At 37.3% G+C, this 27891-nt stretch overlaps 1 protein-coding gene across 5 annotated transcripts in view; it reads right to left on the bottom strand.

Moving 5' to 3' along the window:
- SH3KBP1 (SH3 domain containing kinase binding protein 1) overlaps positions 1 to 27891 on the bottom strand; it is a 237284-nt gene that overhangs the window by 14034 nt on the left and 195359 nt on the right. For all 5 annotated transcript variants that reach the window (XM_060234045.1, XM_060234047.1, XM_060234044.1 and 2 more), the window contains 5 exons: positions 19582 to 19683; positions 9902 to 9953; positions 8250 to 8330; positions 5341 to 5503; positions 3800 to 3885 (listed from right to left, as the gene is read on the bottom strand). In XM_060234045.1, coding sequence (XP_060090028.1) covers positions 3800 to 3885; positions 5341 to 5503; positions 8250 to 8330; positions 9902 to 9953; positions 19582 to 19683 — 484 coding nt within the window. The remainder of the gene's footprint in view (positions 1 to 3799; positions 3886 to 5340; positions 5504 to 8249; positions 8331 to 9901; positions 9954 to 19581; positions 19684 to 27891) is intronic.

Raw genomic sequence — 27891 nt, forward strand, 5'->3', positions numbered from 1 at the left:
TGACAGCGTCCAGCATGGGTCTGATCTCTTAGAAACAACTCACACTGTACAATCCTAAACAAGTTACAGCCTTCTACACTCTTTGAAGATGTTACTCTGTTTAGGATTGCATCCTTGGCCACATTACCTTTTAACAAATCCAATGATATACCAAAATAAAAACCTCAGAATTATTTATAATGTTAGTATTAAAATGAAAACTGTACATTGACAAGGAATTCTGAAAAGATGTTACATCCTGTGGACAGGTTTTTATCAGGCCTCTGAAGGTGCCAAACATAATTTATAAATAGTAGAAATTAGTCCTAGAATCTGCTGCTCTCAGAAAAGTTTAATTCATACAGAAGTAGTGTGTTTATTCCACTGAACAATCATAAACAGTACAGAAGTTATGCTTCAAGGCATCTCATTAGTTAATAAATGTGGTTTAACAAATCTGGGTGATTCTATTAAACTGGTAAAGATGGTTTGTACATTTCTATGATAGACAGACAATTTCAAAATTTATGGCCGTCTACTAACAAACAAATTCTAATTTACATTTCACAACTGTTCACAAAGGAATCCAAACAGTACAACCTTATCACTTTATCTTCCATTATTTCCTTATTTTATGTAACTATTATGTTTCTTTTCTGCACCCTACTCGTCCATCCTTTGTAAAAAAATGTTTCTTCTGACACATAGAACTTTTGAGTAGTGTCTTGACATTTCTAAAATTGGTTCATCACATGACAAATTAAAATTACAGAAAAAGAGATTACACTAGTCTCATGTTGTTCTGCAGGAAAAAAAAGAAACTAGTTTAAAATAATGACCTGGATCCTATGGATTTTAAACTGATATATGTGCAGTGGATTACTATCCAGGTGGTTCAAGAAGCACATTTGGCTCATGATGAACAGTGGCTTTCTTTCCTATGAGCATAACACCACAAGACCACCTTGGGAATCCCTGTGCCCATACATAAAACAATTTCTAAGAAAATAACAAGAAGCTCCTCATATGCAGTGCTTTGGGTTACATGTTATTACAGTCCAAGGTTCATGCATTTAATTTATACTAAAGATGGATAAGCTTTTGATTTAATGTGTAATGATGGTTTAAAAGTATGTATTAGAACTTTAGGACAGCAACACTTTTCATTGTAGTGATTAACCTGTGTGCGCTATGGATGTGCATAAATCAGTGCAACATTTTTAGAGGCTCTTTATTAACAACAATATAGTATGTCGTAGTCTACTAACAACTGTACCTGCAACAACAGAACAAAACAGGATGTCAAGAGAATGATACTATACATGCTGCTCATTCTCAGATAAAAAAATAAATGACAGGACAGACAGAAGGTGGAAAACAGCCTTACCATCATCAAGTGAAGAAGAGTTACCCATGGTAAAAGGATGTGAATGGGGAAAGCTTGAAGAAATATGAGTAGAAAGGAAAAGAAAGGCATCACTGGAAATGTAGAAAAAGAAGAGAAAAGAAAACAAGGTGTGAGGAGGAAAGGGGAATATGTTTTCTCTAGACACTTAACAATAAGACTAACAACAACTCTTTTTGTGAGAAAGAGGTGGGGCCAGAGTTCTGTGGCAAATCTAAGAACATAAATTCCTTATGTGCTGATAATCAAATTTGAAAACAATAAGTACAAAATTAAATACAGCCTATTTAATGTATTAAGTAATCCTGCCTTATTAGATATAAATATTCTAAATCTCCATGCCAAGAAAATCAAGTGAATCCATCCATCTGGAATCATGTTAACATACAGTGATGTCGAATTTGCAGTCAGCATCCAGTCATGGTAAACTGATATGGGACTAAGGTTCCTCTATTTCCACTTCTCACAGCATTAAAACCAACTAATTCTTGACTGTAAACCTGTAGCCAGCATTCTACAAATCCAGCAATGCTCATCCAAGTGTATACTACAACTATGTGAGGCTTGATTTGTGTAAGTGTGTTTTATAAAGCATGCATGCTAAACAAAGTATTTTTGAACCATCAAATCAGCCTATAAAGACTATAGTTGAAGCCTATCCTCTGCTGATTTATAATCAAATTTATATAACAGGCCATGTGGACAATATTTCTTGCCCTGCATGCATTTCACTTTAATTTCACCTGCTCCCATTCTGCCCTCAATCCATTTATGAATATAGATCTTTTTGAAGGATTTCTCCATTCTCTCTCATTTGCATTCACAGTGTAACATCACAAACAACAAAAAAATGTAATCCACTCACTCTCCACTGTCAAAATCATTAAGAAACCCATTAAAGGCTCTTAACGATTCACTTTCTTGTATGATTAATACACACAATACTGTAATATTTGTTTTTATTTAATTTTGTATCTTTCTATTTTCTTTATCTTTAAAAAAATTCCTATGAATATGTGGCTTATAATGGAGCATTCATGGTTTATATTCCTTTTTCTTAACAAATCAGGGAGTCCTGATTTCCTGTTGATTTACAAATTAGGGAATTGTGATTTGCTGCTGCATCCTCATTTATGCTTCCAAACATGTAGAAATCCCACAATAATTTGTTGCTATTAATTTATTATAATTTCCACACAGTCTTTTACTCATTACTTGCTAACTCTAAGAAATTGTTAATAGCATAAGTCACAATTATAATAAAGCCTTTACACTCAAAAACCACCATAATTATTGCTACTTTAATGAGAAAACATAATAAGTATACCATTTAAATATTCAGACAGCTTATTTGTAGTTTATTTTAACAAGCACATTGTACTGCTATTTTAAGTGTGTCTGACTGAAAAGCAACATTTATGAACTTAACAATTGCCTCACTATTAGAGATTCTATGTAGTTTGGGGGGGGGGACCCACATGAAACAGACACAAAATCTGAGAGCAAATATCCATCTGATTCTAAACATTCTAATTTGGAAATAAGTCCTGCAGAGTTCAATGGACTTGCTACCACGGCTGCTTAGGACTGCAGCCTAATTATTAGAAACCTTAGTTTTAAAGTTAGCACAACAGTTGCAAATAAATGCAAAACTGCCAAGAGTGGAGAAAAGGAAGATTAGTTAATCGCAGCATAACATTCTATCAACATGTGCTCTATGAAGAAACCACAACATAAAAATAACAGTGCATGCCACCAGTAAGCTGTAGTAATGCTTACAATTTAGGATACAAAGAGTCTGCCTCTTACAAAAACATGTCTGCTGCAGCACAGTTGTTATTGAACTGAGTGACTGAAGCAGATGACACTGGAATATTTCCATCTGCAAATGACACTGTCCCTGGATTTGCTTTCAGATATATGACCGTGGTCAGAACACCTCATTTCCCCCCTCAAGTCAGAAGTTCTCTACACCAGCAACTTGGAACACAGCTTTAATGGATGGTAAACTCAAGAAGGGGGGAAAAATAAGACAGTATCTTAGTCCTTCAGATTTAACCTGAAATGATCCAGGAGGACATCTGATCAGTTGCTTTGCTACTACAGAAAATAACAATTCCTTGTAAAAATGGCAGCAACTACTTCAGGTAATTTTTAAAAAATCGTAGCTTTTAAAAAAGCTAAATACAAACTACCTGCAATCACAAAAATATGTGAATTTTTACTGAGTGCCTGTTAAAAGATCAACACTTTTGTATCTAGTACAAAAAAATCAATACCCATAAAATAGCTACTAATTAAAACGTTATCACAAAATGTATAGTGGTATTAATAATGCAGAAGCGCATATGCAGCTGGAAACTTGGTAACAAGATGACTTTATTAGGTAGGCTATTAAAAACCCCCTCAACTTACCAATGTCATTGCTTCTTTCTGTGGCGTCTTTCTCTAAGGTGCTGGATAGTGAACAACTCACTATATCTACTTTTGGAATATCACTCCTGTATTTTGAAACAAAAGAGACATTTACTAGAATTGCCTGCTAACAGTACATTTTTAACTTGCATCTAACTAACAAGAGAAAGAAGCATTCCTCTTACACAGCTTCTGGGTCACAGCAAGCTGTCAGTGAAAGTCATCTCTCGTAAACTGGCATGCTGCTTGGATTAACCTTATCTTGTTTCTCTTTAACACCTGTCAAATGGGTCTATTTTAGACACACCAGAGTCCTAAACAATTTCTCAAATGCTATCAGCATCTTGAAATGAAAAAGATAAAAAGCAAAAAAAAACCCCAAACCCACTAGTATTTCATGAAAACAAAAGGCATAACTGCATAGACTCATTATCTGACAGAGAAAATGTCATGCTGTGATGATGGGAGTAAGATTTCCCCAGTTTTCAGCTGCTGGCTGAAGCTTCTCCATTATGATTGGTTTCCCCATCACTGCTGCCATCATATGAACATAAGAATAGCTAATTGTATCAGTCAAATGGTCCACTTAGCTGAGCATCCTGTTTTTTAACAGTAGCCAGTCATGTGCTCAGGGCACTCTGGCAACAGCCCTCATTTGCTAGCCACTCCCCAGTATCTGACAATCAGAGCAACTGTGTCTTTGAACAAAGACATCCTATTCAGCTACCATGTTCAATACCCAGTAATAGACCTATCCCCCATAAATTTACCCAGCCCTTTTTTAAATCTCAGCCAGTGGCTATCACCACATTTTATGGCAATGACTTCCACAGGTCAGCTACCCATTTTGTGAAGAACCTTGTGTCTGTATTGAATTAACAATTTGTTTCATAAGTGACATTTGTTCTAGTGTTATGGGAAAGGTTATTGGTTTACTTCATTTGTACCCACCATTTCACAGTGTGGACACAAAGCTTCATTTTACACACATCACAATCTTATGGAACTTAGGCTGACAGTGCATGACTGGCCCAAAGACACCCAGCAACATTCCATAGCAGATGGAGATTTGAACCTGAGCCTTCCAGATCTTAGTCCAGTGCTGTAATGACTATGCTACTCTGGTTCTTTATTCACTTTCCCCAAACAAAGCATATTTTTGTAGACTTTTATGATGTCACCTCTCAGTCATTTTTTCCCTTAATCTAAAAGGCTCCAAATGCTTTAAGGCTTGCCTCACACATGGAAGGTGCTCATACTTGATGATTACTTGGTTGCTCTTTTCAGTCCTTCGGAATCCTTTCTAACATGCAGAGACCAGAACAGTACACAGTATTCCAAGCCAACTCTCCAGTTCCCACCCCCCGACAATAGATGTAAAATAGCAACAGCACATCTATTCTCCCACCCCAGCTTCTTTATTCATACTTCAAAAGGGATTTAAGCAGTAACTATGTAAAAAATTGCACCATTAAGAACCGAAAATTTTCTTCATCCACATGCTAATTATTCCTACCACAAAGTGCTGGAAGAAACAATACCTTGTATGGGTCATAGGCACAATTGGTCTTTCTGGTCTCCTTGGAGGCAATGTACCAGGCCTGTTCAAAGAGTTTGTTTTCGGTGGTCGAGGTTTCTTCGGTGGTATTGCAGGAACAGAAGGCTTCTGTAAGTCTAACAGTTTTTGATCTCTCTCTGGTCTTTCTTTAAAGCAATTCCCCCCCAAAGAATAGAGACATTATTAAATAGAACTCCCTGACATTCCAAACTCTATAACCTTGAGAAGTGATAAATACCGGCAATGAACAATCTTGTATAACTCACTACTTCTTACTGTGACAATGGCAATGGCATGTAATCTACCTTAGGCTGAAGGAAGAATATTTTTTACATGTATCCTACCATTGTCCAGTCCAAGGAGTCTTGTTCTAACTTAAATTGCTCCTAAGCTATAAGACTTTGCTCAGTGGAATAGGATATGGAGTGCCAGTATGGAGTGCCAGTATAAATACACTAACTGCTGTAAGGTTATGCAGGAACTCTCTCAAATCTAGTCAAACTAAATTTTGTACAATTTTTTTGACAAAACAAATCAATTATTGATATGCATACTCAAGCATTTCTCTAGTGAGTAAATAGATAGCCTTATTGTCCAGACCCAAAAACTTGCAAAGCAAGGGCACCCAAAGTTAGGGTATATCTTTCTGCAAACTTGAGATCTCCGTAAAAATATGATTTTTTTAAATGGAAAGGGGGGACTAAAAGCAACCCAAAGTAAAAATCCATGACTGTCCATGTGCAGATATCCTAGGAAAAAGACCCCCCAATGATCAGATATCATTTTAAATTGTTGTAGAAACTAGGGTTGCCAACCTCCAGGTGAAGCCTGAAGGTCTCCTGATATTATAACTGATCTTTAGGTGAAAGCGATCAGTTCCCCTGGAGAAAAGGGATGCTTTGAAGGGTGAACTGTATAATATCACATCCCTCCTGAGGTCCTTCCCCTCCCTAATCTCTGCCCTCTAGGTCTCTGGCAGAGTTGGCAACTCTAGTAGAAGCTCAAAATGGCACTTGATGGCCCCAACCAGCAAATAAAAGGGATCAGAATCAGCAGTAGAAGTGGAGAGGAGGTTGTCGGGGAGGGGTGACCGATTTACACTTGGAAAAGGAGCTGGAGGGAAAAGGTGTAATGGTGTCAGTAGAAATCTGCTTCCTTCCTGCCCTAGGCAGCTGCTATTCAGAGGATATTTTATCTTGTTTATGTTTAATTTGATTTATACCCCACCCTCCCCGCTCAGGGCGGCTTACATCAGATCATAGAACAATGATCATAATATTAATAAAATCATTAAACAATATAAATTAAAAACAGTATACGGTTGGTGCTAGATTAGATGTTAATCTTAGATTTCTAACATATTGTATAGTTTGTTGCCTAGCAAGGGCTTCTATACCCTGCCTCCTACAAGTCTCTCCTCTTCCTGTCCTCTTGGTCCAGCAGGAGAAAGAAAAGAAAAGTGCATGCCAGTGAGCTTGCCTGGCTTCATGAATTCTACTAGACCCTGTGTATTCTGTATTTAGGACAAATATTTGGAACAGTTTCCTACCCTTGGTGAGGGCACCTACCAGAAATATTCCATTTCAAATGGATGCACCTTGCTATTCCTTTCAAGGCTATGCTTGCACATGATACAGTTTACAAGTCTACCCTGGGTCCTGTCAAGGCAAACACATTCTGGGATTCTGAGAGTTTCCAGGAATTTTTGAAACTTTCTTCTCAGGCATTCTGACCATTCAAATTAGAACTATGATGTGTGAGAAAAGAGATATTTAGAAACTCTTCCTGCCCCCACACAGTTTTCCCAGGGAACTGTTATTTGTTTTTTGGGGAAAACATCTGGGCTTTTTGGTAGCAAGAACTCCTTTGCATATTAGCCATACACCCCTGATGTAGCCAAACCTCCTCGAGCTTACAGTAGGCCTGTACTAACAGCCCTTTAAGCTCTTGGAGGATTGGCTACATAAGGGGTGTGTGGCCTAATATCAAAGGAGTTCCTGCTACAAAAAAAAAGCCCTGGGAAACATACTCATACAAGTTTCCTCAACAGGCCAAATAATGATTCCAAAAACCATTTCAGATCATAAATATGACATGGGAGGGGGGCAAGTCTCATTTGCTACAGTTCTGATCATTTGCCTGAGAATTAAGTTTCAACACAAAACTCCTAGCTCATACCTGGTTTGTCAGGAGAGATTTATAAACTGAACTCTTAATTTCGAGTTGCCCATGAGGAAGAGAACACTGAGCACAAAAACCAAGGATCCCCTTTGGTTTATTTAAGAATTGATGCACAGGATAAAGATTATGGCTGAAGCAATATTTGAAACAGCTTCTTTACAGCTCGCCCACATTGTGCTCTGTTAGCAGTGCTAAAACACAAGGGTGGTTCTCTTTATTCCTGTTTCTGAAATTTGTAATAGCATCTCCACCAATATCTAGTATAGATGCTTTTACATTAAATTAAGAGATGAAATAACACGGATATGGATTTAAAAGATATAAAGTGTACTTGATCTGGCCACTCTGCAAATGGCTTAGCAATCTTTGAAACTTCCTTCTCAGGAATTCAGGATTGACCTGGGTAGCCCTGACCTGGATAACCCAGGCTAGTCCATTCTTGTCAAATCTCGGAAGCTAAGAAAGGTTGGCCCTGGCTAGTATTTGGATGGGTGGCCTCGAAGGAATACCGGGGGCATGATGCAGATGTAGGCACTTCTAAAATGTCTCTTACCCTAAAAATAACTCTAGCTCACCACCTAGTGACACATAACACTAAAAGAGCTAGAATGTCTGGGAGACAGACAATCTTAGGATCCCCTGGCTATACTATACATAGTCATTAATTTATGGATTGAAAAACACTTTTCCACTTAGAAGTTAATTTCCTACCTTTTTCTTCTGTTCGATGAGGAAGACAATCTGGTCTCTCAGGAGGTACCTTTTTGATTTCATGCTTTCTATCTGTGATAGCTGTCAAGCATCAAAATTCAGTTGTTAAGGAAAAGGTAAAACAAACAAACATATGCACACATTAGCACTCAGGGCTGGATCCTGTCTATGAATCTGTTCTGATAATGGCAGAGCCTTCCTCTAGCATCAAGAGTTTTACCTCTGGTGTCAAGGGTCTCCTTCAATAGAGCAAGATTATCTTTTGACAGATAATATTTTAGTGGAAATGATGGCACACTGCTCAGCAAAATGAGAAGTCCTCTGCCATCCCAAGGAGGCTTTCTCCAACCCAAGTGGCTCTTCTGCCAGAAAAAATGTCCCTAAGGCAGGAAAAGGTCTTCAAACATAGCTGAATTTATTTATTTAATCATATTTATATCCTGCCCTCATCAAACAGGCTCAGGGCTCCTAAAACAGTTAAAACATCATCATAAAAATAAAACAACAATAAAATAAAAATAAAAACAGTAATAGAGTAATAGGATGCCTTCCAGCAGCTTGTAAGGACATATTAAACCAACGGTAAGTATTTTTCCAAAAAAGGTGAACAAAATACAAATAGCGGACTAGTTCGTCTACTGCAGGGCTTCCATTTTATCTGGTGAACCTGATACACCTGGCAAAGGTTTATCCTTTAATATGATATGTGATTCTGCTTTTTTTTTTTTTTTTACTGCAAGAGTACACTCTAGCAGCAAAGACTGACCATTGTACTGACTTTCATTCCTTCTCCTCATCTTCATTCTAGGTCCTTTAAATTATACAGTTGCATGTAGGGTGCTCTCATGATACTATCTTTGCACTGTACAAGGTGCTACTCAGGTGCTGCTCTCCTGAAAGTAACTGCTTCTTATCTGGGCAAATGGTGCACAGAAGGTCTTTCTTAAGTAACTACAACAGTGTTTATTCATAATTACTGTAGAGTTTGCTAGTTCTGGCAAGAGAAATTAGTGAATTATCCTAATGAAACATTAGTGGATTTAATTTCAGTTCTGAATATAATCTGCAAGAAATATAAGCTTTCGTGTGTACACACACTTCTTCTGAAAAAAGCAGTTGGTCCTAAAGGTGCCACTGGACTCAAACGTTGTTCTGCTGCTTCAGACCAACATGGCTACCCACTTGAATCTATAATTTGCATGTTATTGATTTTCTGTAACAACTGCTAGATGTCAAGGGTACATTGTTGCTCATAAACAACTCTTTGGATAAACAATCACCTATATCATAAAATAAAGGCCTTCTATGTTGCAGGATGCCTAAAAGAAAGTGTAAAAAATTATAGTGAACTGAAATCTAATCCCTGCAGTAAAACAAGATTAACCCACCCGGCCTAATTTAATTTGGGAAAATGTAACAACTGCCAGTTTCATCTAACTGTACTGGAGCTTGAGTTCCATCACAATTTCTTACTGATATGAGCAACCTTGAAAGTGCTATAGTAATCTATTACAACTATAAAGTACCTGCAGTTTAACAATTATTAAATGGCATGGTGGACAGTGATACTGACAGTCTACATTAAAAGACAGAAAAATGGTCTGTCTATAAAACTAAAACTGATGTTTAATTATATGACAGCTGTGCATTACCTAATCCTTGTTTGATGCCAGGAGCCGATGGAGGTGGTGGTTTCTTAGGTCGCTGTAGCAAAAAGAAGTATTCACAAGATTACTAGCCAGAATTTATGCTGATTTATTTTATACTTACACCATGAAAAGGAAAACAAATCCTGTAAAGTTTTTCCTAATGTAGTATGTACAATTTTAAAGAGAAGGTAAACACCACAGAAAACCAGGATTACCAATTCAATAATCAATATAATTCTTTTCTAAATTAAAAAAAAATGAAAAGCTCCAGCCAACATGACACTTGTGTAGCAGACGACACAGTGAATGAATATCCAAGCTATTTTGGAAAATACACATGCACCACAGAAACAAACAACAACAAAATATCACAGAGTCAACCAGATCAGTAAACCAAGATAATAGGAAATGTTCTTCTTCTGGTATGTTTTTATTATTTGCTGCTGTACGTCTGTTTTCCCATTTGTGTAAGACACTCAAACACCAGTAAAGGCTCTGCAAACCTGATGGAATGAAACTTAATTGCATCAATAGCCTACCCAGGGCTTTTTTTTTTTTTTTTTTGAGCAGGAACGCACAGGAACGCAGTTCTGGCTGACTTGGCATCAGGGGGTGTGGCCTAATATGAAAATTAGCTCCTGCTGGGCTTTTTCTACAAAAAAGGCCCTGAGCCTACCTATTCACCATTATTCAACCAATCCCAATTCAAACAGATCTTCAGTACAGTGGCTGTTACACATACCTAATGAACCCCTTTCAGATTTCAATTTCTTTCCCTACGAACTCAAGGTGGCTCTTAAGCATAGGGAAAGACAGTCACACAAAACTGACAAATGCTCTAAAATGTTAGTAGCACATCAGCCCCAAGTAGAGGGTGTTATTATAAAACAGGTCAACGTGCTTTAAATTTATGGAATTACGAAGCACAAAAAACTGATCCACAGCATTTTGGGTTCCACTGACTGAAGATATTCACAATATCATGAGATACTCATTATTATTTAGTGCTAAGGTAATACCATTACATTATTTTGAAGATATTGGAGCAGATTTGGAAATGGTTCTTGTTTTTTTAACAACATCCATAATATGTATAGCAGTGGGGTGGAGAAAAAGCCTCTGATTTTTCAAATATGAAAGAATTGTGTTTGAGAATATGTAATGTATTATAAATTATAAAACAGGAGACTCCAAAAGCTAGCCTCTCCTTACAAATTTGACAAAAAATGTTATTGAATTGGAGGGAAATTATTCAGTACTGGAATAATACAGTCCAAGGTGAATCTAGGTGAGATATGAACATTAAGATTATACAAAACCAAACTTGCACGGGTATCAGTGTTGTACTACTGATACAACATTTCACTGAGTGGAATCATTACTGGTTGTAAAAATGCCACTGTAATACTGTATTATAATTTCACACAATTATATTTTTAAAAATTGATAATGGTCTTTCCTTCTGAATGTTCTCCCCCCCCCCCATATAAGCTCAACCAACCATTGTCTTTCTTCAATAACAATAAGTTCACCTTTCTGATAACTGAGACCAAAATAACTTCACAAAGCCATGGCTCAAAGTACAGATTGTTTTGAGGGAAATCCCAAGCAAATGTAAACACCTTGAAGTTCTATGATATCCACTGAAATTATTTAAGCAGGCTTGATTTGACTTTCCCATTATTATCAACAGTACACAAAGTGCTGCAACTGTGGTTGGATAAGATCCTAGAATTTCTGTTTAAAAAAAAAAAAACACCTGTAATGTATAGTAACATCTTCAACCTCCCCTAGAACAGTAAGTATTAGTAAAAACATTTATTAGGCTAAAAGATTTTCATGATGTTAGCAGACATGCCTTCCTAACCCAACTTCTTTCTCCAACATATTGCCTTCACTCCTCAGGTCTAAAGCTGATTATTTTCAAGACATACAAGATGCCTTCTGTTCTCCATTTTATATTCTAGAATTAACCAGTTTCTAGGCTTCTTGTATAGCTGCTCAAGAAGCATTAAATAGTGAGGAAGTCCTCTCTGAGGCCTACAAGAAACCCAAATATCAGCTGTCACAGAAGCTCAACCAGCCATTGTCTTTCTTCAATAATGTTCACCTTTCTGATAATTGAGACCAAAATAACTCCACAAAGCCATGGTGATGTGCTTGGGTCAACATTCAGCTATGAACAAAGCAAGAATCATGTTGCACCTTTAAGACTAACCAATTTTTATTCAGAACGTAAGCTTCCATGCACTCTCTTAAGCACACTTCATCAGACGAGGGGATCGGGTATTGTGAGCTGAAATACAAGCAGTCTGGCAAACTAACTGGTCACATGGTCACATAAAACGGTGTGGCTAGGCTATCTGGTCTGGATAGCCATAAAAGGTGATAAAATTCTCTGCCAAATGTATTTCTGCAAATCTACGTGAATCACAAAAGGACATGTATATTTAACAAATCTAGGGGAATCACAAAAGGACATAGATATACAACAAGTTGGATATCCATGTCCTTTTGTGATTCACCTAGATTTGCAGAAACACCATTTGGCAGAGAATTGTATTACCTTTTATGGCTATCCAGACCAAATGGCCTAGCCACACCATTTTATGTGACCATGTGACCAGTTAGTTTGCCAGACTGCTTGTATTTCAGCTCACAATACCTGATCACCTTGTTTGATGAAGTGTGCTTAAGAGAGCGCACGAAAGCTTACATTCTGAATAAAAATTGGTTAGTCTTAAAGGTGCAACTAGATTCGTGCTTTGTTCTACCGCTTCAGACCAACAAGGCTGCCCATGTGAATCTATTTTTTATATAACTAACAATTTTTATTTTTAATAATTCAATACAACATAACCTAGCTCTTTGGTATATCAGCAAAATGGCAGTTATCAATTTACATCAATGTATAAATTATATAATACGAACTATAAATTTTTTTCTTTACAATAATCCACACACACAAAAAAGAAGAGCAAGAAAATAAATAAACACCTACATACATACATGTACACACCCATATGGAATGTACATGTACATCCATATGTATATACTGTAAAGATCACATGGAATAGATCACCGGTAAGGCATAAATATGTATTTAGTACAGAATGAAGTCTAGATTTTTTTTGGTACAGATGGACTAGTTGAAGATTTCTTGTTAACGTAAGAAAGGAAGAAAAACCATTTTTCAACAAAATTATCAGCTAACATTGGATTTTCATATCTTAAAATACTTGCAGATAGTTTATCTTGGATCATTAAATCCCAGACTTTATCATACCATTGATGCATAGTAGGGCATCTATCCGATTTCCAACAAAGGTCTATAATGATTTTGGCTGCTGGCAGCAATAATGAGAGAAGTTCTAGTTTTAAATTAGAGCAAGGTTTTTGGTGCCAAATATTTAGCAGGACAGATTCTGGCAAAAATGGGATGTTGAAATCTATTTTTCCCGTTACTTTAATCACTGATTTCCAAAAATGGTTAATTTGTGGACAGCAATGTTTCAGAGTATCCATACCTCCACGTCTTTTCCAACAACTTGAAGATGGGATCAAGTTACTTCGGAACAATTTATACGGAGTAAAGTACCAACGAGACCATACCTTAAAATTTTGTATTCTAATATATGTAGATCTGGATTTAAATAAAGAACTTTTCCATAAGGATTTCCATTGCTCTTCTGAAAATATTTTCCCACAGTCTTTATGCCATTGATTCTGTTATGAAAAACCTTGGTCCCAATCTTTTCCATTAAGTACTCTATAGATACAGGAAACTGCTCCTCTAACCGAGGAGGATCCAGCCTTTAAACGAGATTCAAATGCATTTAGAGTTCTATCTACACCAGTATGCGGTATAACCTTGTGTAGAGCATCAAACAGCTGGTGATATTGAATCCAGGGGATTGTTATTTTGTATTTTGATTCTAATTGTAATTTTGTGCTTAGTTTGCCTTTCATTGTAATATCTATCAGCCTAAATATGTTTTTATCTTTCCAAATTTTATAATCACCTAATGCTTTCCCTGGAAGAAACCATGATTGACCAAGAAAAGACATGAACGGTGACGTTGCCAGAGTTAGAATTTCTCTGTACTGATCCCAAATTTTAAGTGTGTGTTCTAGAATTTGGGTTCTCCAAAATTAACCTTGGTCTTTCAAATTTCCCAAGCCAGATATTCTCATGTAGTAAAGAATCTTTTAAAGCAGCCTTTTCTATACTAAGCCAGGAGGTATCACACTCTGGTAACGCATAAAAAAGAATACATTTTCACTAGGATGCTAAGTAGTACTTCTCAAGGAGCGGCACTCCCAAACTTCCAAGAGCTGTCGGTTTAGAAATTAGAGACAATACAATTCTACGGTGCCTTGAATTCCATACAAAATCCAAAAAGGTTTGTTGCCATTTTCTTAAATCTTGCTTACTTACTGGGATAGGTAGATTTTGGAATAAATAAAGACATTTTGGAAGCAAAAAAGATTTTAAGAGATCTACCTTTTCAAAAATGGAAAAGTTGCATTTTGACCATTCTGCTATCGACCTTTTGACTGAGAGAATAATAGGGGAATAATTAGCCTGAAATAAATCTTTAAGGTTTACTGGGAAGTTAATCCCCAAATATCTCCAAGATTTTTCTACCCATCTATAGGTGAATTTGCTCAAAATGTTTTGTTTCAAAGTAGGAGATATCACCATAGGTAAATTTCTGATTTCAAAAAGTTAACTGTGAAACCAGAGAATAAACTAAATAAATCAATGACTTTTAAAATTTTTTGTAAAGAATTCAAGGGGTTACTGAGATAAAATAATGTATCATCAGCAAACATGCTAACTTTGTGAGATGTACCATTCAGCAAAATGCCCTCTGTTTCTGGGTCTTCCCTCACAGCTCGAGCCAATGGTTTTAGAGACAATGCAAATAATATCGGGGACAATGGGCATCCCTGTCGAGTTCCTCTGTTCAAAATTAAATTATCAGAACGAAAATGATTAATTACTAGTTGTGCATTCGGTGAGTCATAAATCACATCTATTGAACGTACAAAATTAGGGCCAAATTGCATAGTAAAGACAGACTTTAAAAAGGGAATTTCCAATTTATCAAATGCTTTTTTGGCATCTAGGAATAGTATCAAGGAACGGATTTTAGTTGTGCTACTGTACTGTATTATATTGAGTGTTCTGTGGATGTTATCAGTTATAGATTGCCCTGGTATGAAACCAGATTGATCATTGTTAATATAATGTGCTATAATTTTATTCAGCCTTTCCGCAAGAACAGTAGAAAAATTTTTAAAATCATGATTTAAAATTAATATATGGCGATAAGAAGAAGGATTCAATTTATCCTTCCCTGCCTTATGTAAAACAATGACCCTAGCCTCTTTCCAAGAGTTAGGTAATTTACCAGAAGTCATTATAGTGTTACAGGTGTTTAGAAGGTTCTGAAATCTGGTCTTTAAAATGCTTGTAAAATTCTATTGGGAAGCCATCTCTTCCCAAGCTTTATTATTTTTAATTTTTGTTAAAGCTGCATTCAGTTCTATCAAATTAATTGGCATGTCTAAAAATGAAGCACGGTCCTGAGATAGGACTTTATTGAACTTAATAGAATTTAAATATTCGACTGCTGCTTTAGGATTGGGGTTAGATGTGGCATACAGGTTTTTACAGAAATGAAGAAAAGAATCAACTATATCCTTTGAGTTGGATACAATCTGACCAGAAGTTTTTTTAATAGCATGGATCAAAGAGTTTGATTTCTGATGTGTGATCCTATTTTTCAAAAGTTTAAGAGACCTGGATGATCTAGTAATGTATTTTTGTCTTAAGTATAATAATTATTTTTGAATAGCAAAAGTTTCAACTAATTCTAATTTTTTTCCTTTCCAAATTTAATTTTTGAGCGTCTTCTTGCCTCCATATTTCATGTGTCTTTTTTCTAATAAAGCTATTTTTGACTGCAAATCAGGAATATTTTGTTGTCTTTCTTTTTTACATTTAGAAGCAATAGAAATCACTTTACCCCTTAGAACTGCTTTAAAAGCATCCCAGACACATTCCTGAGAAACTCCACAGTTCGCATTAAATGAAAAGTATTCTTTAATTTGTTGTTCAATTTCTTCAGAAATTGCTGAGTTGGTTAGTAATAATTTGTTTAGAGTCCATGTAGGCCCTTTATCGTCTGCGTCTTGTGATGTTATATCACATGAGACCCAAGTATGGTCAGAAATGTTTCGCAACCCAATGGAGGCATTAGAAAAGTTATTCATATAAGATTTTGAAACAAAAATAAAACCAATCCTTGAATAAGTCTTGTGTACTGGAGGAAAAAAAGTATATTCCTTGGCACCTGGATTTAGCATACGCCACACATCTACCAAATTGTACCTATCCATAGTACTTTGCAAAACAGATGTGTGTAATACAGACCGGGCAGGTTTCCCTTGCTTGTATGTTTTATCATAAAGTGGGTCTGAAATTAAATTAAAATCTCCCCCAATTATTACTTCCCCCTTTTTGAAAGCGTTTAGCTCTTCTAGCATATCCTTAATAAAGCCTGTCTGTGCTGAATTAGGTGCGTAAATTGATGCTAGGGTGATTGGAGAACCATTTAGCTCACCTTGCACAAATAGATATCTTCCGAAGGGATCTATTTTTATTAGCCGACTTTGAAATGGAGTGTTCTTCGAAATTAAAATTGCAACCCCTCTTGACTTAGATGTGCCCTTAGCTTGGAATGTTTGAGAGAACCATGCGGATTTCAAGAATTGCGTAAGTTTGGTTTTTTGGTGGGTTTCCTGTAAAAATACAATGTTAGCTCGTTTCTTATAAAGCAAATTAATAATACGTCTACGTTGGATTTGGTTGTTAAGGCCTTTACAGTTCCATGTGATAATTTTGTACTGCTGAGACATTGCTATATCCTTCTTCAATTAGCACTTTAAACCAAAATAAACTAAAGCAAACTGTATTAAATTGCGAAAAAAATCACTGCCAAACCAAAGCAGTAATAAGTTAAAAATTATGTGGTTGATCTATTGAACAGAAAATAAATAAGACAATACTGAAAATTAAGAACACTTAACACTAACGCCCCACCAGGAGCTAAGGTTCCAACCTCTTTCCACCTTACCACTTATAGGGCGTTACTAACACTCTCCCTACCCTGAAACCTTCCTATTAAACAAGGGAGGCCTATCACACTACAATAAATCAGGTCACACTAAAATAAACTCTTTTACCTTCCCTCTCTGGGATTTTAAAGCAAACTCCCATATATAAAATTTTGTATGTTAAAGCTTCTAGACTTCATGTTACAAAAACAGACTCATCCTATAAGACACAGTCTCAAACATACAATAAGGTAGCAATTATTAGTTCATATCCTGAATTTCTATACTCTATCAACACAATATTGCTTAACATAACCACTTAATTTTGACGTATTAGTACATCTTAAACATTTACTACATCTATTACTTAAAACAATAACTCACCCCAACTATCCTTCTTGTAACTATATTATTTCAAAAAATTTTTATAACCTTCAGGATCATAGTAGAGGGTAGGAGCACTTTTTCCTCTAGCCCTCCCACCCTTCTTATAACTCAACCATCTTCATTTAGCATGAGTTAACATTAAAACATTTTTCAGAAATTGTAAATGAGATTTCATCAACCAAGAATAAATTCCTTAATACAAACATTTTCAAATTCATTTATATCCCCTGAATACTAAACTAATTTTCAATACTAAATATTCAACCTTACACATGTGCAATGTTTTCTTGCACAGATTTTAAATTTCATAACCTATTATTAAGAACCCTATGTATTACTAACTACCCTCCTTAACTTTGTTGTGATTTGAAAATTTTGTATCCCTTCCCCATCCTACTTCCCCCCTTTCAGTTACTAAACAAATTTAAGTATTAATTAATTATATGAAAAACCATGTCTTCTGATTTACCTTTCATCTATCAACATTAATCAAAAAACATTCCATTCATCATCTATAAATTTTATATATCAATCAATATTTTAAAGTGATAAAATAGAGTAACAAAAGTTCATTATTCATAACTCTTAATCATATTATTTTTACCAAATCTAATTCATAATAATAGGATTAATGGGATTAAAATAACTATATATAACTTAAGTTGCAATAAGTCATCAAAAACCTTTTGTAACTCTGTTCATATTAAACTCATTTAATTTAATAAAAAATCAGTTGACATTTTAGTGAAGTCTGTATTTTACAGTTTCTCTTTAAACACTCTGCATTATCATCAAGTATTTACTATCTTGTAGTTTCTATTGGTCATTAGTTTAGATTGCTGCAGGAGATAGTTGGTCCTCTGATACAGGCAAAAAGGAACGCAAATCTTCTTCTTCCCTTCTCGACGGTTTTATGTTGAGATTGTCCAGAAGCAATTTCCCCGTCTCAACGTCTGATGCCTTAAACAACTTGCCTCCTTTATAGACCAGTATGTCAGAGACTGGGCTCCACCTAAACCTTATGTTTTCGTTGTAGAGTTTAGTGGCAAAGAATTTTATTTTTTTTCTTTTCTCCAGCGCCTCAGCCAGCAGCACCAGCACTTTTTGCCCATCAAAACTCAGTGCACCTTTTCCTCTGTCCTCCTGAAGGATCTTTTCTCTTGTCTTAGGATATATGAATTGGGCTAGTATATCCCTTGGTCTTCTGTTTCACGCCATCATTAACGGCCCCAAATGCATTGCCTTAGCAATGGCAGGGGCTGTGCTGTTTTCTTGTGCAAACACCCTGGCAAGCCATTTAGATAGGAATGTAGCTGTGTCTATATTTTCCTCTGCTCCTTCTTTGATCCCTCGAAATTTTAAGTTTAGAGCCTTCCAACAATTTTCCAGAGCTATCACCCTGGTGTTAAGTAGGGACTCTTTAGCCTTTAGCTGTTTTAATTCTGACTGTAAAGCCAGCGAAACTTCAGCGGTGCGTTGCGCCATTTTAGCAGTTATTTCTAAGTCATTTGCAACTTCTTCCACCCTCTTATTAACTGGTGCTAGTAAGCTCTCTACAGTTTCTCTGAAGAAGACATGGATATCTTCCCTCAGCTGTATCAGGTCTTTTCTACAAATTGGGGCATCATCAGTATCGCGTTGATCTTTACCGGGAGAGTTCTGCCCAGGCGCCATGTTAGGACCTGCCGAAGGAGAGCGGTTTTCCTGCACCGGGGAAGAGTTTGGAGAAAAGAAGACTCTTACCGATGGTGAGGCTTCTGCAGCAGCTTTCGCTTTGATTTTTGCTGTATCTTTTGCCTTCACTTTAGTTTTTAAAGATTTTCCCCATCTGGGACCGTATTCTGAGTCTGCAACTTGGCTGTAGCACCCAGATTTAGCCGGGAAGGTTGAGGAGCTTCACTAAGACGCATCCGCCATTACTCAGCGACGCCCCCCCTCCCCCACATGGATCTATTCAGCTATGAGACAGTCTAAGTCTTAATGGGAAATAGTTTCAACCTTATGCAGTTGATGGAAACAGCCAGATCAAAATAATTTTCAGCAGGCTTTCAAAAGATGCAGCTATTGAATATTTTATCATCAGTAACAAGTTACAAATGAATGGCAGTGAAGAACACAGTTGGATGAGTGACTTAAGTACTAATCTCTATTACAAAGTAAAATGTTCTTACCTCTTTTTCAAAATCAGAATGAAGAAGCTTAACAAAGTTATCTGGAAAGACTCCTCGTTTGCCACTGAGCTCTCCTTCCCACCAGCCAGCATCAATGCAATCCTGTGGCACATCAAGAAAACCAATCAGATTATGACCAGTACACATATATATGTTATTTATGTATCTATGTATTTTAGAAGAAGTAAAGCAGATGTGTGGAAAAAAACTTCATTATGTTACTGCTATTGTTATCAGGGCCGTAGCCAGGATTTTACAAGTGGGGGGCTTTTTAAAAAGTCAGCGGGCACCCTTTCCAATCCACTGTGGGACTTGACGCTTCTCAGAAGCTTTCTGGGGTAGGGGCAAAAGCTGGAGGCTCTGAATGTGGCCAAATTGAGCAGCCAACCGTAAAACTTTGGAGTGAAGAAGGGACTGCAGCTTGCGTGCTAGCAGGGGGGTTTCCTTCCACCTCCCTCTCTCTCACCCTGGCACTTGGCAGCCAGGAGCTTCATTCATCTCCCCTCCTTCCCAGCCCATTCCATATGGCTTGCTTTGCCTCCCTCCTCTCCATCTGCTGCTTTTGCTTCTGCACTGCACTGTACTGTGCACTGCTCAGCTCTCCTGGCTTTGGCTGCTCAGCTCTCCTGGCTTTTTGCCTCAGCCATGGCAAAAAGAAATGAAAAAAGAAGACTGTGTGCCGGAGGCCCCCTGGGAGTCAGGGGGCCCTGTCTGGAAGTTAGGGGGCGGTGCCCCCACAAGCCCCCCTGTGATTACAGGCCTGATTGTTATAGTGGCATTATATAGGACGAAGCTTAAGCTAGCAGCCTGTGTTTGCTCTTCAATCCGGCCTTGTTAAGTAGGTTGAAGGAGAACCTTCTTTTAGTTATGTTTAGCTAATAAACTGTCTTCTTATTTATATCCTGTTGATCTCGTTACACTGATACATGCTACCATAACCTCCAGACTGGACTATAGCAAAGTATATAAAGGACTGCCTTTGAAGATGTCTTCAAAGCTCCACAGTTGGTATAAGATGCAGCAGCAAGGCTCCTTTCTGGGATCAGCTGCTTGGAACACCTACCTTTTTTTCTTCAACTGCATTGGCTACTTGTTGGCTGTTGGCCCAATTCAAAATGCTGGTTATTACTTTTAAGCCTTTTATAGACTAGAATTGTCAGATTTATCAAATGCTACTTGTGTTACCAGAGAAGGTGTTTGGGTGCCCCCCACCCCACCCCGGAGCAGCCCATCGCTCAGAAAGATGGGAGTTGGCAGACTTGAGGGCTACAGGCTTTTATCTTGTCTGCAACACCAGTTGAAAAAGAATAGGCTGCAGGAACTCTCTTTCAGCAAAGATCTATAGCAGCTAGCATTGGAAACTCAGCAGAAATCAATCAATAAATGAATCTAAATGCTTTAAAATTAGTAATTTGTGTATTTTAAATCTGTTTCAGTTTATTAATAGGACTATTATTTATGTCCTTGCAAATTAGTTGCTGCATAGTTCACCACATTGATTGCAAGCAGGACATAAATGTTTCAAACAGACAAATACAGTTTTTAATCTCTGCTTTATTTCCCAAAGATCATCTGTTAATTACCATCAACTTCTTCAAGGGCCGGTTAAAAAGGATATCAGGCGCCACTCTGTAGGGTGGTAAGTATTTTCTGCAGGCTTAATGAATTGGGATATGAAACTTGCATCCTTTAAATCTGCTGTAGTGAACCAAAGATTAGATCCTGCCAGAGACCTCACTTCCAAAATGGATAACATTCTGAACTTTGAGACACACAAGTGTTTGAGCAGTGGCTGGACAAACACTTGTCAGGAATGCTCTAGGCTGATCCTGCACTGAACAGGAGATTGGACTAGATGGCCTGTATGTTCCCTTAAGTAGATTCTATGATTCTACTGAAATCTTTATGTTGAAAGGCTTTTGTTCCAGGGTTTTCCCAAATACTCTAATACACTTTCTTTGGGTATTCTCTGACTTTTTTTGGTTTCCAGAAGGCTGCTACACTCTTTCCAGCACCCAAACACCTTCTCTGATAACACAAGTACTTTTCTTTTCCACCGATTCCTAAGAGCCCCATGGCGCAGTGTTAAAGCTGCAGTACTGCAGTCCTAAGCTCTGCTCACGACCTGAGTTCGATCCCTGGTGGAAGATGGGTTTTCAGGTAGCCAGCTCGAGGTTGACTCAGCCTTCCATCCTTCCGAGGTCGGTAAAATGAGTTCCCAGCTTGCTGGGAGGAAACCGTAGATGATTGGGGAAGGCAATGGTAAACCACCCCAGAAAAAGTCTGCCGTGAAAATGTTGTGAAAGCAATGTCACCCCAGAGTCGGAAATGACTGGTGCTTGCACAGGGGACCTTTCCTTTCCATGGTCTCTAAAGGCTGTTTCTAACTACACCTGACTAGGGATCTCTGCACTCTTCAGAGCAAACTCCCTGTTTGACTGGGTATAGACTCACTAGAAGGTCTATATCCTCTCTTTAGTCTGAAATGGAGTCTTCAGTTACTTCCCAACTTCCTTGCCAACTTGCTTCTAATTCTCTGTCTGTATTAAACTGCCCTCAGCTTAGGCTGAAATCAGACTCAACTCAGTCAAGGCAGAAATCTGATTGACTCTTTCCTCAGCATGCAACTCTCAAGTCTATCTCTGATCAGCTGATGCTAACCAATCAGATTGCCTGAACCAGCCTGTAACTCAAGGCTCTGTTTCTATGATGGTGAAGGGACCTTGATCTGAAAATTGTCAGCATCAATGCACATCTCTGAGGCGAATCAGTGTCAACATGGGGAATCTTGTCGACTCCAAGAGGATGGTGACATGTGATCTTGTGGAGATGGGGACCACTGGTTCCAAGGCAAGGCTAATCGGCGTCAATGTGACAGTAACTGAGTTGGGCTGTGGCGGCTGTGCTTAGCTCTTTTTTTAGCTTTTTTCCGAAGCCAATTTGGAAGTCAATCTGGCAGTAGAAGGTTGGGCCTGCAGGTCCAGTACCAAAAGTGTTGGTGCCTAAGTCACCGAGTAGGACCTTGCTCCCTTGTCAGTTTGGGTCTGCTTCTGTCCATGGGGGGCATGCAGGGCTTTCATAGTGCATCCTTGCCCTCTTGGGCTTTAGGGGTAAGTCAGTGGCAATCTGGGCAAGTTACCATATTTTGGCCTTCTCTCAAGCATATGAGATACTATCTATGATCATTATTTTGGGCCATTTTCATCCCACAATCTGCACATTTTTTGAAAAGAGTGATCCTACTGCTTTGTAGGCTAGAGTTTTCAATTTTCTTCATGGGGAAAACCTCACTGGACTTTACTTTTGAAGCTCCATGAAGCAGCTGCAGAAGCACATTCTCTCCTCAAGGCAGAAAGAAGAACTGAGGGAGGAGTGCTCACCTGGCATCTGTCACGTGACCTTTTAGGTGGGAAAGGGATCTCTGTAGACATAGGGGATATGGAGCACACCTAGCCTAGAAACTCCTTTAAGCAGCTTGGAAGCCCTTCTCCCTGGCTGGCCCTTCAAGCATGCAGTCTCTTGTGTGACTGCACAGAAGCCACAATGATGAAAAAGAGAATAATAAAAAAAACATAGCTTATGTTTAAACAGAACTGATTTAGCCTGCAGCAGACTGACACTTTTTGATGTATCATTATTATCATTCCTACTATTTATAAAACATCTAGCCATCTGTCTAGCACTCTGAATAGAAATTAAATAAAGCTTCTTGCCCTTATATGAATCACAATCTGCATGAGATCAGGAAATAGGTATCCTTTGATTTAGGTTTTTTTTTAAAGAATGTTCAGTTTATATCCTTGATATTATTTTCAATATAGTACTTGTCACAAGTGAAATATAGATATTGTACAATTTGGATATACTGTCAGGGGTTGACAGATCTGTGAATAAGCAAAAATACATTTGTGATGCACTTTTCAGGACTGTGTTAACTCTCCTCCTTTTGATCGTAACAACTAATTGAATTGGCAGCCAAACCTGAGGGGAGGTAGGTCACATGAATATATAAAGTTGGTGATACCATGTTAGGACACTGGGCCAGCTATCCCAATACTATTGACTTCAGGTGAAAACAGGGACTTAGCAAAAAGGCATTTTATCCCCTGGTGTCTTCAGATCTTTTTAAAGGAGGGATTGCCAGGAATTCAAACAGATTCTTTGTGCAGAGCATGAACTCTACAAGTCTGCAATGTCCTCTTCATAAATCCAGAATCTTTTCAGGCTTCTTATAATGAAGCAATAGAATGAGAACAGAAAAGAAATTGTACTTTATTCACAACTATCTGCAATTGCTTGAAAGGTTGAATAGTAGGGTGGACCCAAATAAATGACTGCATATAAATAACTTCCTCTTGTAATTACTATTAAATGATAATTAAAACTCAAATACAACTCAAATTCTATTAAGAGTTTTTAAAAGAAAGAACTTAAAGAGACTTAATGGGTGAAATTATACTGTATTAGGAGCAGACCTGTAGAATCCAGGATTTTAAAAATATACTACAAAATATGCTTGCATGTGCTGGGTAGGCACCATCTTGACCTTCTCACAACCACATGAGTGTGGATCTTATGCAAATCTGCAAACATTAAAATGATACAAGCAAGCTGATCAAATGATCAAATGGGTCTTAACTGTAGTATCAACACTCTATTCTGTGGACCACTGTTGAATTGTTTAGATGCAAGCTCTGCTGATAGATCAATAGCTCATCTATAGCTTGGATAAAGTTTAAAGGTTACATCAATGGACATGTCTTTAACAACAGAGAGAGTATGGATATTTTAGTAAAGATGGTGAAATGCAGGGTGCTGCCATTCTTTTTCAAATATGGCACATATTTAAGAAGCCTAAAATGAAATACTGTCATTCATTTAACATATCCAGATAATTGAAAAGTTAAAATTATATAATATATTGGATTCTGATCTTGGCCCCAAATAGTGGACAAAAAATCTGCATAATGGAATCATCTGTATAATGGGACCAGGGAGATATTTCTATAAGCCTTGAAAACCAAGGTTGCAGAAAAATCCCAAAACTAAAAAAGGAGGTTTAAACCTCTCCCAAATGAAAAATGCTGAACAAGGTCTTATCAACCTAAACCATGAGCTCTCACAGTCAAGTTGGATGCAGGTGGCTTGAAGCAGAAAATATTCCATGATCACTTACATGGCTGTCAAAAATTATCTTATTATTTAACAATCATAAAACACTTAAATGAATGCAGGATTTATACCGGCATGTAATTTAGTAATAATCAAACTTCATTCATCCTGGAGGACATATTAAAATCACTTTCAGCCGACTAAGATGCCTTCATCCAACAAATAAAAGTCTTCTTAATGAGTGAAGTCTTAATGCATATTTAAAAGCCCTCTAGCGATAATCTCTACCAATTTTGAGGTACTCCTTGAACATACCTACATTATCCCTCATTGACCTCATTTGTCAGCACTAGGTGTTGCTTATCCATGCAAGCGCAGTTTGCTGAAAAAGCCACAGAACTGCTGGTGTAGCAATGCAAATGTACAATTCTCAGATTTGTCGACACTTACAATGGAGCATGCTCATCATCAGGTCGAAGACTTTACCCTTTTACTGCTCACAACTAAAATCCCTGTACTACAGAAAAAGTGCACTGAACTGAATGCCCCAGGCTAGCCCAATTTTGTCAGATCTTTGAAACTAAGCAAGGAAGTCCAGGATTGCTACCTAAAGGTATGCCAGGGCAAACTAAGTCTGAACATATCTTGCCTTGGAAGCCCCATAATGGTTGGTTGTAATGTGATAGCACCTTCTGTCATCACCATAGAAAAGGTGGGCAGCTATAGATGCTGACAGTTCACTACTGAAAAACAAATCCCAAAACTAAAAAAGGAGGTTTAAACCTCTCCCAAAAAACTCAAATGAAAAATGCTGAACAAGGTCTTATCAAGCTACTCAGAATGTCAGAATGACACTTGGATTGTCAGTTCATTACATTTCACACATTCATGATGATGTAAATTGATCTACAAAGTTAACGGGTCGCTTACATTAGGATCCTGAGTTGTACAAACACAAGATACATATCTTTAACCCTCTTAGAATCCATATAATTCACATTTTGAAGGGGAACTTAAATAGAAATTGCATCCTTGTGAAACATGATATTATTTGTGTGTGAAGCTTAAGTATGATATTCTGTTAATGGAACTTGATTCAAAGATTTCTGTTGAAGTTAAAGCTACTTTGCTTGGTCGCTGAAGGTAGAGTTACTCCAAATTATCTCTGCTTAAAGTTTTTTTCCCTACTGAATGTTTATATTTTTATAAGATATAGTATTTAACAAGTTTGGCAAAACCTGCCTAGATCTGAATTTTTTATACTAAAACAGCTGGATTCAAATCCAGTAGAATCTTATGTAGTTGAGAGGGGCTGCCTGTTCATACGGAGCACCCCAATAACTAGAGAGAGAAAGTGGGGCTTCTATTCCTGGAAACAAAGTGGAGTCTGATCAGAAACAGGCCAAGAAAATATTCCATTCAAAATAGAGTAGACCCCACAAAGAGCTTTTCTGGTCCCCTCCTAAAGGCACCCTCTGGACATGGCCCTCTCTCCTGCCCAAACAGAGTGCATAAAGACAACGGGGACTGCTGGTAGGTATTATTCCTGACCTAATCCTCTGCCACTGATTAAATGGCTATTTCTTTGCCTCCTTACTGCAACTCAGCTTCTCTTTTGTTTAATGCTATGGTAATATCAAATCCTTTGTTCTCTATGCTTGCCTTCTCCTTAGGGGTATCCGCTAAACCGCACAAACAATTAACACATATCCTGACCTTTTGTAACCCATTGGACATTACTAAATCAGCCCTACTATTGTTATCTGGAGATCCATTCAGGTGACAAGAGTAAGCTCTGCTCATTGGCTTGAGGTGAGCATCCAATCAGGTACCAAGAAAAGACTCAACACTGCCCACATCACAAGCCAGCCTTTTTTCTGGGAGGATCTTTTCCCTTCCAAGAGACTATAACAGGAGAGAAAGCTTCATATCTTTCTCTCTGCCTGAGCAACATGTAACCAGATTGTTCTCCTCTCCCTACTCTAAGTAAGGAGCATCAGGCATGGTACATGGCAGTGCATGTCTATATCTTCTAGTTGTAACTGGACCATAAGCCCATCAGGATCAGGTCTATGTTCTACCCTTGTGTTACCCCTCTGTCAATTTCATATCTGTTTTCTTAGGTCTGTATGTGTGTTGTATGATTTTATGCCCTTGTATGCTTGTCTTTATTTTATAATAAACACCCTTGATTATTAGACAACATCTCCTTGTTATTGAGTGACTTCCAAAGGAGAAACTTCTGTATACACAGATCCATAAGATTTTGCTAAAGCCTAATTGCCCATCCTCTAATTCCCCAAACCTAATTTTAGGGCAATTCAGGTAACACTTAGAGACCACATAATTTTCAGGGTATAATAGCCTAAAAAGTTTTTTGTATGAAGTTTTGTATTTTAAAACAAGTCTTTTGAAACCTTTCATTACATTTGATATTTTCTGATCTTCATTGATCAAGCTTTCAGTTTCTGGGAGAAGATATATAATTTCTATATAGGCACAGAAGACAGCCCTGAAAAAACAGTTATTGTAAATAAGGGAATACCTTCATGTTGATTTAATTAGGAGACATAAATGACCACCTTTCTTGACTAAAACTATTTTTTTTAGATTTCTTTCTGGGTGACATATTTTTAAATGACTTTTTAAAAAAATCAACTCCTCTAGCCATGAGTGAAATTATCTAGGAAAGTTATTTTTCATTTTATTGATTGAAAACTATAGCATCCCAAATTCTATGGACAAACTGCAATGCCCACATGAAGGTTCTTGAAAAGAAATGCTTTGAAGACGGCTATAGAACACAGCGCTTTTGAAACAATGTTATAAGAGTTCTGTTATCCTGCCTACTCTAAATCATTTGCTTCTTTGAGAGAAGAACGAAGGAAGAAGATGAAGAAAACATGAAGATATAATGTTTAAGTGATATTAAGTTTGTATAATGTAAAAGATTTTGTTGGAGTTGTTAATTTTTAAATTCTTCCTTTAATAAAGAAAGAAAATGCAAAAAAATCATTTGCTATTTAATCGGAGTAAACTGGTTGATTGATTAAATAAATCAAACATAGCTTCATTTATATTATATATAATATTACATTATATATGTACACACTGTGTGTAGGTATATGTGCAGACATGTGTGTAAAAAACAGGACAGACCAAATTTCTCCTTAGTTCTCTAGAGACATGGCTCAGTAT

Source organism: Heteronotia binoei, chromosome 3 (assembly GCF_032191835.1).
Source record: "Heteronotia binoei isolate CCM8104 ecotype False Entrance Well chromosome 3, APGP_CSIRO_Hbin_v1, whole genome shotgun sequence".
In the NCBI taxonomy this organism is placed as follows: Eukaryota; Metazoa; Chordata; class Lepidosauria; order Squamata; family Gekkonidae; genus Heteronotia; species Heteronotia binoei.